Below are 14867 nucleotides of genomic sequence, written 5' to 3' on the forward strand. Positions count from 1 at the left end.
TGTTCAGAACTTGGTCTCGGGATAAAGCCACTAGTCTCCCGAAAGCGTCTTAAAACTTTCGAAACCCAAGGACTGGCTTATGTGGAGCTGACATGCGACAGCCCGCTGGCTGAGCCCTTCTTGCAATAGTGCAAGGATTTGTGCTGCTTCTGAAGGTGTAGAATCCCAGGTAAAGTGTCAAAAGAAGCTGCGATGTGTATGGATCAACGTGTGAAAGCAAAAATCCGAAAACACGTGCTTTTATAGGGGGTAAATGAGCCGCAACTCGCGACGTATCAAACAGTTGATACATGTCTTTTTCCTTACTTCTTCACATCAGCCGCGATATCTTTTTAAATACTGGTGTGATTTAAATGAATTTGGTATCAATTTAAAGGTAAAAGTTTAATCTTTAAAATGGTGCCACTTTTTTTGTTACCTACAAATTCGTTAGTACACAAGATCGCGTGGAAACAACTTCATGTAAGTGATTCCATAGTTTTGCTCGCGAGTGTAGGTTTTTAATAAACCTGTGTTACCTGTTGTATCAGCTTTGATTCTTACTGTCAACAAAGGAATTCGTGAAAGACCAGCGACACCAGCGTGCTCCAGCTTCTTGACATGCCCTTACGAGCATGTCAAGATAAATGCTGAGAGCCTATTGACGCAGTGGCTATTTTAGTTGGGTTGCTGTGTTTATTATGTAACTTCTGACTGTGCCAACAAAGATTTTTCTATTCTATTCAATGGTTCAAACTAGTATACCCGTAGACGCAGTGCCACGTAACGGAGAGTCTGAGGTTCAGTGAATTACAGGGCACACACAACGGATTAAATGTAGACCATGGCTGTATATTTTACGAAACTGTAACACCGTACCGTTAATTTAATGTAAATAGTTACAGGAACTTATTTTACAATCAGGTTAAAAAGTCTCTAGAGTTATGCTAAATTTTGGATCATTTGCTCTGCCGCTTTTTCTTAGAACTGAACTCTGTTGAAAAATGTATCATTCAGCGAATTTTAAAGGATCGAAAGCCCCTGTTCTTACAACATTATATATCGACCTGAGCCAAAGGTAGTCAAATTTCTTCGGACTTCTTTCTTTCCATATTTTTCTTTGTTACTTCTAAAATTTGTCTGTTAGTTAAAATTTGTTAAACTGTATACCCCTTAGTTACATAGAGGTGAAAACTATAGGCTTTGACTAACTACACTGTATCTATACAATGTATATATTTGTAAGCTGTTTGTTTTCTGAACAAAACAAAACAAAACAAAATAAAATAAAATATTGTTATGGTTTAGTGTGTAAGTGGCTCTAAATTCAGTCCCAGTTTCGAGAGCCATCTGCGCTCACCTATTTTCCGGTGAAGCTGATGAGGTTGAGAGCCATCTGCGCTCACCTATTGTCCAGTGAAGCTGAAAAAGCCGCTCACGGCTATCAGCATAGTCCGTCCGAAAAAAAAAAAAAAAAGTCCCAGTTTCGAGTCCCAAATGGAAAACAAGAACAAGTTAAGAAAATCTTGAGATGGACTCTACTTAAGACATTGCAGACTTCAATCAACCGTCCTCAGAGCATAAGCCGTTAGTATGTAGGTACCGGTTTTACTTCTGGTATTGATCATTAGAGGTAGGTACATCAAATATTACTCAATAATTGATGTTAGGTTTGAACTTTATTTAAAACTAGCTTTCCGCCCGCGGCTTCGCCCGCGTGGAATTTTGTCTGTCACAGAAAAACTTTATCGCGCGCGTCCCTGTTTCAAAAACCAGGATAAAAACTATCCTATGTTCTTTCCCGGGACTCAAACTATCTCTATGCCAAATTTCATCAAAATCGGTTGCGAGGTTTAAGCGGGAAAGCGTAACAGACAGACAGACAGACAGAGTTACTTTCGCATTTATAATATTAGTTGGGATGAACTTTATGAATTTGGATATAAATATCAATATTGCTAAAAGGGACATAAAAGAAAGCGCTGGATGCAGGCCGCTACCAACCAACCAGTGGAAATCATTGAAGGATGGCTATGTTTAGCAATAGATGTCCTGTAGCTGAAATGATGATAATGAAGATAAAAGCCCACTGTCCAATGTTCTAGGATCGAAGCATACATTGAAATCTCTCAAAAAATGCTAAAGAATTAATTCCACGTTCGCCGAACATTGTAACTGCACTAGCATTGTTACAGGTCGGTGTAAATGCAGCCATTACGGAAAATCTTGTAGTATAAATATTAGTGAAACGCACCGCGTGCGAGGGAGATAGCCGTGCTTTATTGGCAAGCGATTTATCAAGGATGTTCACAGCGTTCCTGAATTAGAAATACGCAAAACTTGGGGCCTTATTAACAAACGGTACCCTAATCTTGAATAGGGATAATTATGTTTACCACTCCACATCGATAAATCGTCGATTACATATTCGAATGTAACCTACACTACGACATTCCGGTGGTTTACATCGATAAATAGCAACGGGACGAGTGACTAATAGTTGATAAAGACGTGTTGCTAAAATTCTTCACAGGATTTGCAATACTGGAATTTTTTTCTAAGTTGTTCATCTAACTTTTTAACTGCATTACAGGACCATAGATAATTGCGGCTGGTTTTGCCAAAAATTCTAATATTTATTTTGTTTTGCTATGAAAATGGTGGTTAACAAATCACATGGATGTCCATACTTGATAATAAGGACCTTAAAGAGGCCCAAGTCAACATCGAGATGACCCAGGACCGAGTCGCCTGCAGACGCATGATTAGGAGGGCCGACCCCAAATAAAATGGGAATGAGCCAGGCAACGAAGAAGATGAAAATGATGATTATACGAAACCAAATACGACTTAAACTTTTATATTAGAGCCTAAAATATTAACTGTCAATGAATCATTTAATTTTGCTTGACTCATCATAGTAATTTAGTATTCAGAAGTATCTTCAAAACTGGGCATCGTTTACAACTACGGGCCCTGGTTATACGAAGAGTTCAACATTGTTTAGGGATTAATGTCTGCCGCACTAAATTATGATTCATCTACTAAGAGCCTGTACGCATCGCGTACCCTCATCTCGACAGTCGGTACAAGTTTCATAGTTGGATTCTGAGAAAGCTCCGAGCCTCCGACGTTAACATAATACGGGTATCTAAATATTTTGACGTTTCAGTAACGTTCACAAAGGATGTCAACCGTTTGAATTGAATTTTGAACTGGTCATTGTAGAGCTAAATGAAGTATAATTCCAGTTTTGGTAAATTTCTTTGATTCATCACAAACGCACACATAAACCTACATTCATGAAACAAGATCTGAAACTGTTATCTCTTATGCCTAAAAGGCCATAGCAATCAACCAATGCAATGGCTTATCTTTTTGATAAAATAGCAACACTAAAGCCCGTTTTCACCATCAATCCTTAATTTTTAGTGACCCTTATGGTAACACGTAACAGAGTTTTTTAAAGGGGTCACTTAAAATTTAGGGATTAATGGTGAAAACGGGTATAAGAATAATAATGCTAAGTGCTAATAGCACAACTCTTGGAATCGGAGTTATAAAATCAATTCCCTCTCTGAGTCCTTCATAACGAAGAAATGAAATCCAACTCCATTGAATCCCGTCGTAACTTTCGAAAAATTTCCGTGTAAATCCACAGCAACAATGCGAATGGTGTAATCATGAAGAAGCAGCCGAACGATAACACATCACCCGGTCGTGATTGCACTCTTAGACAATGCACTATTAGAGCCAACGCACACGATGCGTTGCGGTGCCGCAGCTCAAAGATTTCGCCGTATCGCCGCACCGCTCGTATGCCACATATTCCATGTAAAGGCTCCTTCTCACGGCAATCCAGTTTTATCAGATCCCGCAAAACTGGACAGTCGTGTGAGAACACACAATTTTATAACGTATGTTTGAAATTTCTATTACATTCAGATGGATCATTTTTTTACGGGACCCTGCAAACCGGGTGTTCGTCGTCGTCGTTTCAGCCGAAAGACGTCCACTGCTGGACAAAGGCCTCCCCCAAGGATTTCCACAAAGACCGGTCCTGCGCCGCTTGCATCCAGGTACTTCCCGCGACCTTCACCAGACCGTCGGTCGTCGTCGTTAACCAAGTGTTCATCTGAACGTTAATATTAAAACACGTATACTTATAACTAAACGGGATCCTGCAAAAAAACGGGATGTCTCCATAGGAACAAGCCCTAAGACCGGTCCGGCGTCGTAGCGTCGCTGCAACGCATCGTGTGTTCTGGCTCTTAGACAATGCCCGGTTACGTGCGCCAGCGCATTCTAGCACCGGGCAGTGTGGTGCAAACTTAGAAGTGTTCGCATTCTTCACAGCCTAACGATTCCATTGGGATTTGAAAAGGTAATTTGAGTCTAAGTAGAAGTAATGGAAGTTTACGTGGATGATATTATAATAAGTGGTTCTGTTTAGTTTAAATACTTATTACTTTGTACAGTTTCAATTTTACTTGAAATGATACATACATTTTCAAGAGGCAATTATGTTGTGTTTTGATTACCATTATTTTAAACATTCAATATCCAGAAAAATGCCCGATCTATATTCAGGGCTCAAAGTCTCGAACATACTAAAACCCAAAAAAATCACTTGATTCTAGCTGAAAACTAGTACATAATTTTATTTAACACTAGGTTAGGTATCTCAAACAAAGGCTTATTTCGCTATATCTCCCAACTTGAAACCGCGCTATCAATGGCACGATTTCAATAAATTTGTTAAAGCAAAATGAAGCTATAAGGCAACCCGACACAACGGTAGTTCCCGATCCCTACACCATTAATATTTGCCCATTGTTAAGTAATTTTTGTTGTACGGTAACCCTAAACGCTTGTGTGATCGGCTTTCATTTCGAGGAATGTATTAGGAGTTGATTATTTTCCTATTACATAGTATTATTGACAAACGTACAATCATCGGTTGTTTGCTAACTAGCTTCACGGAATTTCGGAAATTTTAGAGGTGTCTTCAAGTGTTTGGTAATTATCTCACGTCTTAAATTCTTATTGATTAATGAAATTCTTCTGCTAAATAAATAGAAAAGCGTAGGTAGTGCCGTTGTATTCAAAATTATTGAAAGACTAGTGAAATAAGTAACTTACCCCGATCACCAACGGTGGCCTTCAAATTCCCGACGACAGTTCCAGCCCGAACATCTTCTCTGACCCGAAAATTGTATCTGGGTTTGTCGAAGAGTGCTGAACCCACTCCTGCTGGCACCACGTTGACATGGACCGTAGCTCCTTGGGAAGCCGACAGTCCACCTCCATCAGTCGCCGAAATCTCCAAGTCGTATTTCGAATTTGCTTGTACAAGGGAAGGTTTTGTGACCAGAATCTCTCCCGTACTTCTGTCAATCCTGAATATATCATTGTCATTGCCACTGATGATCCTGTATGTTATTGTTCCGAATCTACCAGAGTCTGCATCAGTTGCCGATACGGAAACTATGGGTTCCGTAGACGAGATCCTTCCCTCTTTCAAAGAAACCTTGTAGTCCTTAACAGTGAAGGTTGGAGCGTTGTCGTTTATATCAAGCAGTTGGATCTTCACCATGGCGGTCGTGAACAGGCCCCCTGCGAATAAATAATTGGTCTCGTGATTGTTTGTGTATTGTTGTAATGCCATGTCTAATTGACAGCACGTTGATTTATTCCGATGTCAACGGTTTACTCGACGAGGATCGTGATAATAAAATAATTGTTACGTTTTGCATTTTGTTTTGCTTGCGAGTTTTGTTTATTAGGTTTTAATATAGAGGTAAATGTATTAATATTGAAAACTAATAAGTTCGAGAAATTATAAAAAAATTAAAACGTGAAGACTCAATTCTGCAGTTGGTACACTTTTTGTTCTAAAGATCTCCCAAAGAAAAATTTAAGTCAGAAAAATCCAAATAATTTATTGCAACCCCATTAACCCTTATCATCTCAAAACAAGCTGTTGCTATTCAATTTCTAAAAGCACAGTCGATTAATCACGAAAAGATCCAGGGTATTAATGTAAGGCAATTATATAGTATCTCGATCAACTTCAAGCTATCATAGCGGTTCTACAATTTATGTAGGAGTAGTTATCAAGGGCTACTTTGCTAACAACTTTGCTGATTTCTTGTGTATTAAACCTATAATAGAACAGCAAAGATTAGTAAAATTATAGTGTTATGGACACCTCATTTATTGATTTTATCAAGTTTTCAAGTAACTATGGAATGAGCTATAATTTCATCTATTCACCTGACTTGAACAGAAACTTTTCGTAGATAAAAATATTCAATGTATTCTGTACCTTCTTTTTTATTCGGATAAAAATACGATTGTATGTTATCTGTTTACCTATCCGATAAACAATGGGTATTATATCATTGGATTTTTATTGATTTTATACGAAATTATAGCAGTTTTACACAGAGACAGGACAATGTTTGCAAGCTGAGTGTTGAAGATTAGATCAAATAGTGGCTTGTCTGAGTACAGGTCTAGATTTAGTCTGGCATTGACAAATAGTCATATATTATTTTTAAAAGTAACCTGCCAAAATTATTATACCACAGTAAGTACGGAGTTCTTGGTATATAAAATTCCCATGCAAGCTTCCAGTTTTACAATATTGGAAGATTAATGTTGCTTATTAAAATTTTATTAAATTAATAGCTTCCTTCCTTTGTAGTAGCAAACTTGATACGAATTGATCATTACAAAAACCTTTAAATGTTGAAACGGTATTAATTAATCAATTAGTTTGGGAATGTGCTGTGGAACATAACTCGTTGATAATTTAGTACATTTGCCATAGTTTACCGTACTTTTATAAATATTTTAATATATCATACGATGGAGAGATGTACCTACGAGTACGGGAGTTTGTTATGGCAATAATTATTGATACACTTGTGAAATTGATAGACTTGCATTTGACATGGCACATTAGTGACGTCATCAGATTGCGTTGGCGTACAAAAATTATGGAAGAATTGGCGCTTTGACGAGTCTTAAAAAGTACCTAGAATGTACAGTCGTCGACGTTAAATACTCTATTAGATAGAGACTGAAAAAATGTTGATAGATTTTAACTAAAAACAATAAAGCATCGCAGATTTCGAATTCCCTCTCGCCAAATCAAGGAGCAGCAACATGATGTCTACTATACAACCCGCAAAAAGCTGGCCGAACCGTCGGCGAAACAAAGTCACAGTAAAAAGGGATGGTGATATTACCATTGCCCAAGTAAAAAAGAGAGAGTAATAGTACCCACTCGCTCACATAAATCAACGAGTCGGGAACATTTTCGGAATTTACTTCGAACCTCGGCGTGTATTCCGGGCGAATTCGTTTGTGTGAAATTGTAAGCGATCGAAAAGTGGTGGCGAAATTAAGGAATTTTTATGGTTGTGACTTCAGTGTGGAAGGATAAAAAGCATATCTAATTCATTGAAATAGACTGAATCTATAACGAAGAAAAACTAATTTAGCAACAAGAAGTTCCGCTTTTAAACTTCTTATATTTTTTTCCCGTAAGGAAGACATAACAAATATGTCTTCAAGATGGAGTGTTTGTTTGGGTCTACAAGTTTAGAAAATGAAATAACCATACTCTAATAGACAATAATTTTACGATGTGATCACTTCCTTTTCCTATAAGTAAACGCTGACAACGAATAAATCAATTTGGAGCACTAAGAAAGCGTACCGCATTCTTCAAAAGGAAAAAAAACAAACTTCAGAATAAATAAAGAAACTTCAAAACTTCTTCTACAGTTGGCTAATACGAGTTTTCGTATTAGCAACTCTAGAAGAAGTGCGATTCCCGCTCGTGAACTCAGTTCTATCTACGAGTATGCAATGTTAAAGGGTTTATAGGAGTACTTATTTCAAGTACCTTAATTTTGAGTTTCCGATATTTCGGCACTGTTGCAAGCGCCATAATTATTCACGGAGTAACTGAGGAAACTTGCGGACGAGATGTTATGGGCATATCACTTAAAATTAAGGTAACATGGTAGCAATCCCGTTAATAATAATTATGTTAGTGACCATGAAAGTTTAAAACAATATGCCTATTTAAACTTAGTTACCTCTATCAGTAGCGATGACAGGGAACTCGAAGTCGCTGTTGGTCTCATGGTCAAGCGGAGAGGAGACGCAAAGCTCTCCTGTATCAGGCTTGACGGAGAACTGCGGTCTCCCCGCAGTCTCTCCCAGGGTGTAGTTGACTATCGCGTTGACACCGCAGTCGGGGTCGATGGCTGACATCTGGAACAAGAGAAATGGGGTTAGTAAGCTAGAAATGTAAACAGAAAACCGTATGAACATAATAGGGATGTTTCATTCGACGTAGTGTCATTGGAACCTTAGTGCATTCCAGGCCTAATGTAGAGACGATAGCACATGAGATTTGTTGCAAATACAACCTTCCTGCATCTTGTATAGTGTCATGTACTGAACTGCACCGCGTGTTTTTGTGAATAAATAATCAAATTTATCGAGAAAATGATGTTAAAAAGAGCAAAATTATACCACTATCATCTGCTTTACAATTTCATATGGTAGGAAATTTTCAAATTCTAGTCCAATACATTACATTGTTATATTTTCTTCTAACTGGACTTTAATAAAACTCACAATCTCTTCATGTTGATAAAAACCTCATTTCTACTAACCAGGACAATCTTGTGTTTTGTACATTGGAATACGTTTGACACTTCGGATAAAATAAATGAGTCTGTTGTGATGTTGATATTCTGCTTGTTATTAGGTACTCTGTTTTTTAATTAAATAGAACAAATAATTATATTCTAAAACTTCAGATTATTATGTGACCACACGTTTATCAATTTATCCTGCAAATGCATTTCAAAGACGAATTACAGCATTTCCACGAAACCGGAAAGGTTCAACCATCAATTAACCAACAAAAGATCTGCCAAGTCCTAAGGCCAAGCAAATACTTAACTAATTGTCTGTGCGATAGGATCGTAATTAATTAGCGTTATTTAATTCAACGTGAATTGATAAGCCCACTGTGGGGTCCGCTTATGAATAGGGCTGGGCAACCGGTAAAATGCATCATCGGTTTTACCAGTAAGAATACCTATTCAAATTAAAATAAATGTAATAGTAAGTGCATAGTAACTGACTGATAAAATGGTACGTTTATAGGAAGAAGTTGTTTATAAGAAGAAATATAAAGACGACAACTTTACAAATAATTCATGAACAATTATTTTTGTATTGTTTCAAATTTAAATCACTCCGATCAGGCAACAAGTTAGAATTGTATCATGAATCAGGTTAATTTGGCTAAACCTATATACAAATTATAAATCAGTTGACTGCAGAGTAAATATTTTTTAACAGGTCGTATTATACAGGAAAGGTAACTCCGTCATCTGTTTTATTGAAAAATAGCACCTTAAATAATAATGACAAGTCCATCGTCCGATACTTTTAAGAATAATGCAAAACTGTCACAGGAAAGCCTACAGTAAACAAATACCGGTACGATTACTATCATAGCTCCATTAGCATCCGGCCATAGCATGGGAATATTGATGGTACCTTATGAACATACGGAACGCCGCGGTGGCTAATAATATGCATCAAAGAATACGCAAGTGTACAGAACGGCCACTTGTTTCATTTGTTTTGTAGAGATATTATACCTAAACTAGCTTTTGCTCGCAGCTTTACCTTCGCGGGTTTGCTGCCAATTTGTCGCTAAATGAAATTAATAATCAATGGAAATTCCTTGTAATATTTTTTTTTCACCAATGGAACGGAAATGACATCAGTTCCAATATTCATCATATACCTACAATCATGCGGCAAAATTTTAACGATTCAAGTAAATTAAGGAAACTCCTCTGTAATAAATACCTACCAAGAAGATAATGAATGCAAAGTAGCAATAAACGAACGCATCTGCAGCGCGAGCTATAGCCAAGTATCAATTAAAGAACCCAAAATACGCAGTCGTCCCCAAATACCAATGAGTGCTTCCGAAAGGCCATTTCCAAAAGGGCATAAACGACAAATTGGTTGGGTAGGTGTTAAGTGGTCCAAAAAAGAAGAATCAAACAAGACCGATAATTAGCTTGAAATCATCTTTTTCTCTTTATCTCTCGTATATTACGTACGTGACAACGGCCCTTGATTAATTGCATCGGTATCCAAACCAAAGATAAATGGTGGACCTTCAAGCAATGATAACGGCCGTAAACAATTTGCAACTTAGACACGTTTACATACGACTCGGATTCCTGTGTACGGCGATGGCATTAAACAGTGTTAGTTTTAGTAATTTCGCTTGTAATTTTATTCGTGTCTTCATTTTTAAGGTTTGACAATGAGTGATATGAATGGACCGCGCGCCCGTCACAAGCGAGCCCTTTGGAAAGCCTTTGTATTGTTCAAACAACTTTCAACACATCGTTAATGATTTTAAGCCTCACATATCAAATTATCCTTCGATAACCGGAGCTGTTAAATGTGATTCCACGATTGTGGGCAATAAAACTTTCCGTGAAAACATTCGAACCGGTAAATAATGTGACTGAGTTTGAGTTTTCGAAAATTGATGTTCCATCATTGACCGTAGTCACGCAATTGGATTCCGAGAAACATCGGAACAATGAAAGTAGCAGATCGCGGCCTGGTTTATTATTATTGGTCCGATTGGGTCCCCTTGATTGATGCCCCGTCGTAACTAAGTTGCATGCAAACCCGGGGGAACCTGCTCCTCTTGGGTCCTTATTAAGCGAAAAGAAGTCCACAAAATCAACGACCCCGCTTTTGGTTTTAATGAAGAGATTTTTGATAAGCGCTTAGGTTTCGTTTTGTTGCCACACACGATGCGAGTAGAAGTTTGATGATAGAAAATTCTAATTTGGTTTTTATCACGATCTGTGATGTTTAGTTTTAAGTGTAATAAAAGCAGAGTTTAAGGTGACTCGGTTTGTAAGTAACAACACAATAATTCATCCATTTCGCAATGAAGGCCCGAGATAATACCAGGCGGGTGGATCACTCGATACACTGATATACTTAAGTTGTTTTATATTTAAATTTCAAGCGGGTTGACACAAGGTACCTATATCTGCTACCGCGGCGTTAGGCGATAACGCCGCTCACAAAAAGATTTATTGCACACTTTCGCTTACACTGCCGTACTTAAAAAGAATATATAAATGTGTTACTTTAAACTGTCTTGCACATCTCAATTAGTGACTTTTAAGCGGTAGATATTCAAGCGATATTCGAATCTGTGTTTTTATCGAAACATCTTATTGACCTGCGCTGTTTTATGCCTAATATCGTTGATGAAGGCATGGAAAGCAAAAAGGCGATTTTGTGCCTTTTGACGACATTCTTTCTGATGTCATTCCAAAGACGGTCGCCGAGTCAGTTCAAGCGCACACTAGTCCAAACATAACCGATGTCGGTCCAAAGTTATTTAAATTCAAGAAACGCATTCAACTCGGGCTCATCTAAATAAACCAAACAGCTGCCTTGTTTACTGAGCAAAAAGAAATAAATAAATGATTTGTAACTAAAGGATTCTTACTCAGTTCCTCGGTTGGTAGGGACATTGTAATTCAAGCTGATTGGCACACAATAATGGTATCAAACATAAGCCATTTAAAAATTGTTCGCGCTAAAAGGAAAAAGGTGGAGGACAGAGGACGGGGCACGGAATAAATATCGCGCAGAGGGGACAATACGGGCTGTTGCGCCATTAGTTGTTTGGTCGCGACACATTATGTTTTTTGAACAGTAAATAATTGCGTTTTTAGACTATTGCAGGGAAATATTGTCGTAGAATTGGTTTCTCATGTAAAATAGGTCTATGACGAATTAGTTTAAAAACTCTACCATTTTAGTGAAGTATGATTCTGGGGAAGTTTTGGTTTTGTATAATGCTACACAATACACACATATTTGCGGACTGTTTTTATGCTCAAAATAAATACTGTTGACTTAACAAAGAAAATATTTAGCGTGGTGAAAAACAAAATAAGTACACAGAAGAATATGAAAAAATAAGCATAAAAGAAAGTTAAATACGTTTTAAATAAATGCATCTGTCTATTATAGTATTAGCGTAATTTTCAACCCCACTTAAACTATTTGCCCACCTCACTTATTTGTCTTAAATATATTGCCTGTATCCCGGTGCTTTACTGCACTGTGGAAACAAAAACAAAACGCGTATATCGTGTGAATAGGTTCTTAAAAAATAAACTATATTGAAGTACAGTCCGCGTGAGTAATGTGCATCCCGTTTGCGCCTGAAGTTAGGCTATTTTTATTTCACCTTTTATACTTTCTTACTGCATTTGTAACAAAACTGCAACTTATTGTGTTTTTTTTCAGAATTCATGTGTTCATGTAAATAAATACATTGATAATATACTTACTATGAATCTTCTCATTAAAATGTCATGAAAATAAAAAATGTGAGTTTGAACTTATTTCAAGAACAAACATTATTTTTGTATAACTTTTTGCAGCTTTTGGTGGGCAGGTAATATTTTTGCAAAAAATTAAAAGGATTTATTGCACTATTCTTATTTATTTACATTACCAGTAATTTTTAAACGCCCTTTTCGCAAATGAACTCGTGATAAAAATCTCGATCCTTATCGAGTTTTGACCTCTTACCGTAAAACAATCCACTGGGAAATAAGTCCGACTGTACGAGGTAGCTTGTCTCATCGTATTTCTTTAATTGTGCGCGAGCGAGGCTGACCTTTGGTTTCCCTTTGTTCATTAAAGTTGTCATTGCAGCCGATTTATTTAGCACTCGCAGTTGAGAGAATTAAAATGGTATTTATAATTTAAATTTCGAACTTCATTTGGGCTATTTATTCGAGCCTTATCGGATGGAGTTTTTGTGGCAGACAGTACTTATTTAATTAATGTTTCATAAATATAAAGGAAGGTAATACAAGGTGGACCGACGACATCGTAAAGGTAGCAGGGAAGCGCTGGACGCAGGCCGCTACCAATCGATCAACATGGAAAGCATTGGGGGAGGCCTATGTTCAGCAGTGGACGTCCGAAATGATGATGATGATGAAATATAAAGGAAACTTTGTTTCAAAATTAATTGTTTACATGAGTTAAACTTATTAATTAGTGACGAAATGAATGGGAAATCATGCAAAAGTCCCCTTTTATTTTGTGGTGTTTAAAAGTGTTAAATTACAAAAAAAATAAAGAACTTCCATAGTGTTTCAATAGTTGTATAGCAATTTGAATTTAAAAGTATTTACATAATTTGTAACATCTAAAATTCACGCAATCTCTTACCATGTACTAGAAACTCAAGAAGAAAAATGTGAAGACACGTTTTTCTCTATTGCCAGTATCTACATTCTATTCACCAAACCAAAAAAACAAGTAAAATCGTATGTTGATCAGTATTTCAGGTCGTTATTTACCACAAGAATCCAAGGCCTTCAATGCCCATACATTGTGCTCCCGAGTTGTATGGGCTGTATAGGCGTAAATTCCTTCGTGTGAAGTGTGGATAGATGTCAGCGAGCCTACACTTGCATTCTGTCCTTGTACACTCATCCTTAACAGCCATTCAATTCTCAACTTTAGACTTATGGTCTTAAACGTCATCAATTTATTTTGCAGACTGTACGCATTTGCGGAAGGATACATGATACTCTGTGGTCGTGATGGGCACTGAAAATACAATTACGAAAATGCAACTTACAACAGCGGGATAGAGTTGAAAATTGTATTCTGTTTTCTTGTGGTTTTAGACTATAAGGGTAACCATTGACTGAGCTTTCATTAAAATTGAATTACCTGAGTTTTTTCATAGTTCTAGCATGGTATGTAATTAATAGATTAACTAATACTATTAAATTACACACCGCGGATGGTATTAAGTACACTTTTTGTGCACTTTTATTTTTCATTGGTGTAAAGAAGACATAAATAGGACTTGAATATTTCAAGGTAACTTTGAGACAAATTTTAGAGTAGGTAAATTATTGCTTTAATCGCTTTTGAAGATTAGTTACTCATAATAATAATAGCTAAACGATTTTGATGATAGGATCAATATGGAAGAACAAATTAAATTAAACTAAGTGGTTTAGCCGCTAGAAAATTTCAACATACCTAGTCGTAAATTTTTATTATGTACTTACGCCAACTGAATCTAGTTTTTATCGAAGTATCGAATTCTAAGCACCACTTCATAAATTTTTATTGTTTCCTTTTAAAGAAGAGGTATTTTAGATTACATAGCTAGGTATACCTACGTATAAGATTGCGATGAAACAGTTATATTTCTACCTGTATTGTTAGTAAATTAATAAAAAAAAATTAGAAACTTAATTTTAAGTTCATTGGAACAATAGATGCAGCTACCATTGTTTGTGAGAAGTTTTTAATTTTTACCCTACTTCACAGAATTAGGATTATGTTTTAGCCTATCTTAACCTACAATGCGGATTCTTGCATCACTAATAAAACTGTCGATACCCGTTCTTTAACCCGATTATCGCTAAGCCCAAAACCGGGTATCGGGTTCCGGGCGTTTGGGAGGCGTCGACGTGTTAACAAAATTAAAACTGAGTAGGTGTGGCGTGTCTTTCAAAATTACGATCTCTTCATAAAGTTATGTTTGAACAAAGCCATTGCGCAAGAATTACAGTTTGAAAGCTACCTACAGTTTTTTAATTCGATAAACTGACATTAAGTACGATAGACTACTACAACTTGCTAATTTCACATCAATTTAACCTTCATTAGAAGCCTAATTTCCCTAAAATTACTTTAGTTTCCAGTTAACTATTACATTTTTAGTTCAAGATGCGACTATAACT

The 14867-nt window shown here is 36.8% G+C and overlaps 1 protein-coding gene across 1 annotated transcript in view; it reads right to left on the reverse strand.

The window, feature by feature from the left end:
• Positions 1–14867, reverse strand: part of LOC135072693 (protein dachsous) — a 368595-nt gene that overhangs the window by 25296 nt on the left and 328432 nt on the right. The window contains exons 2-3 of the mRNA XM_063966701.1: positions 8094–8271; positions 5122–5595 (exon numbers count right to left, since the gene is read on the reverse strand). Of these exons, the coding sequence (XP_063822771.1) occupies positions 5122–5595; positions 8094–8271 (652 nt within the window). The remainder of the gene's footprint in view (positions 1–5121; positions 5596–8093; positions 8272–14867) is intronic.

The sequence above is a fragment of the Ostrinia nubilalis genome, chromosome 6 (genome assembly GCF_963855985.1).
Source record: "Ostrinia nubilalis chromosome 6, ilOstNubi1.1, whole genome shotgun sequence".
NCBI classification, from domain to species: Eukaryota; Metazoa; Arthropoda; class Insecta; order Lepidoptera; family Crambidae; genus Ostrinia; species Ostrinia nubilalis.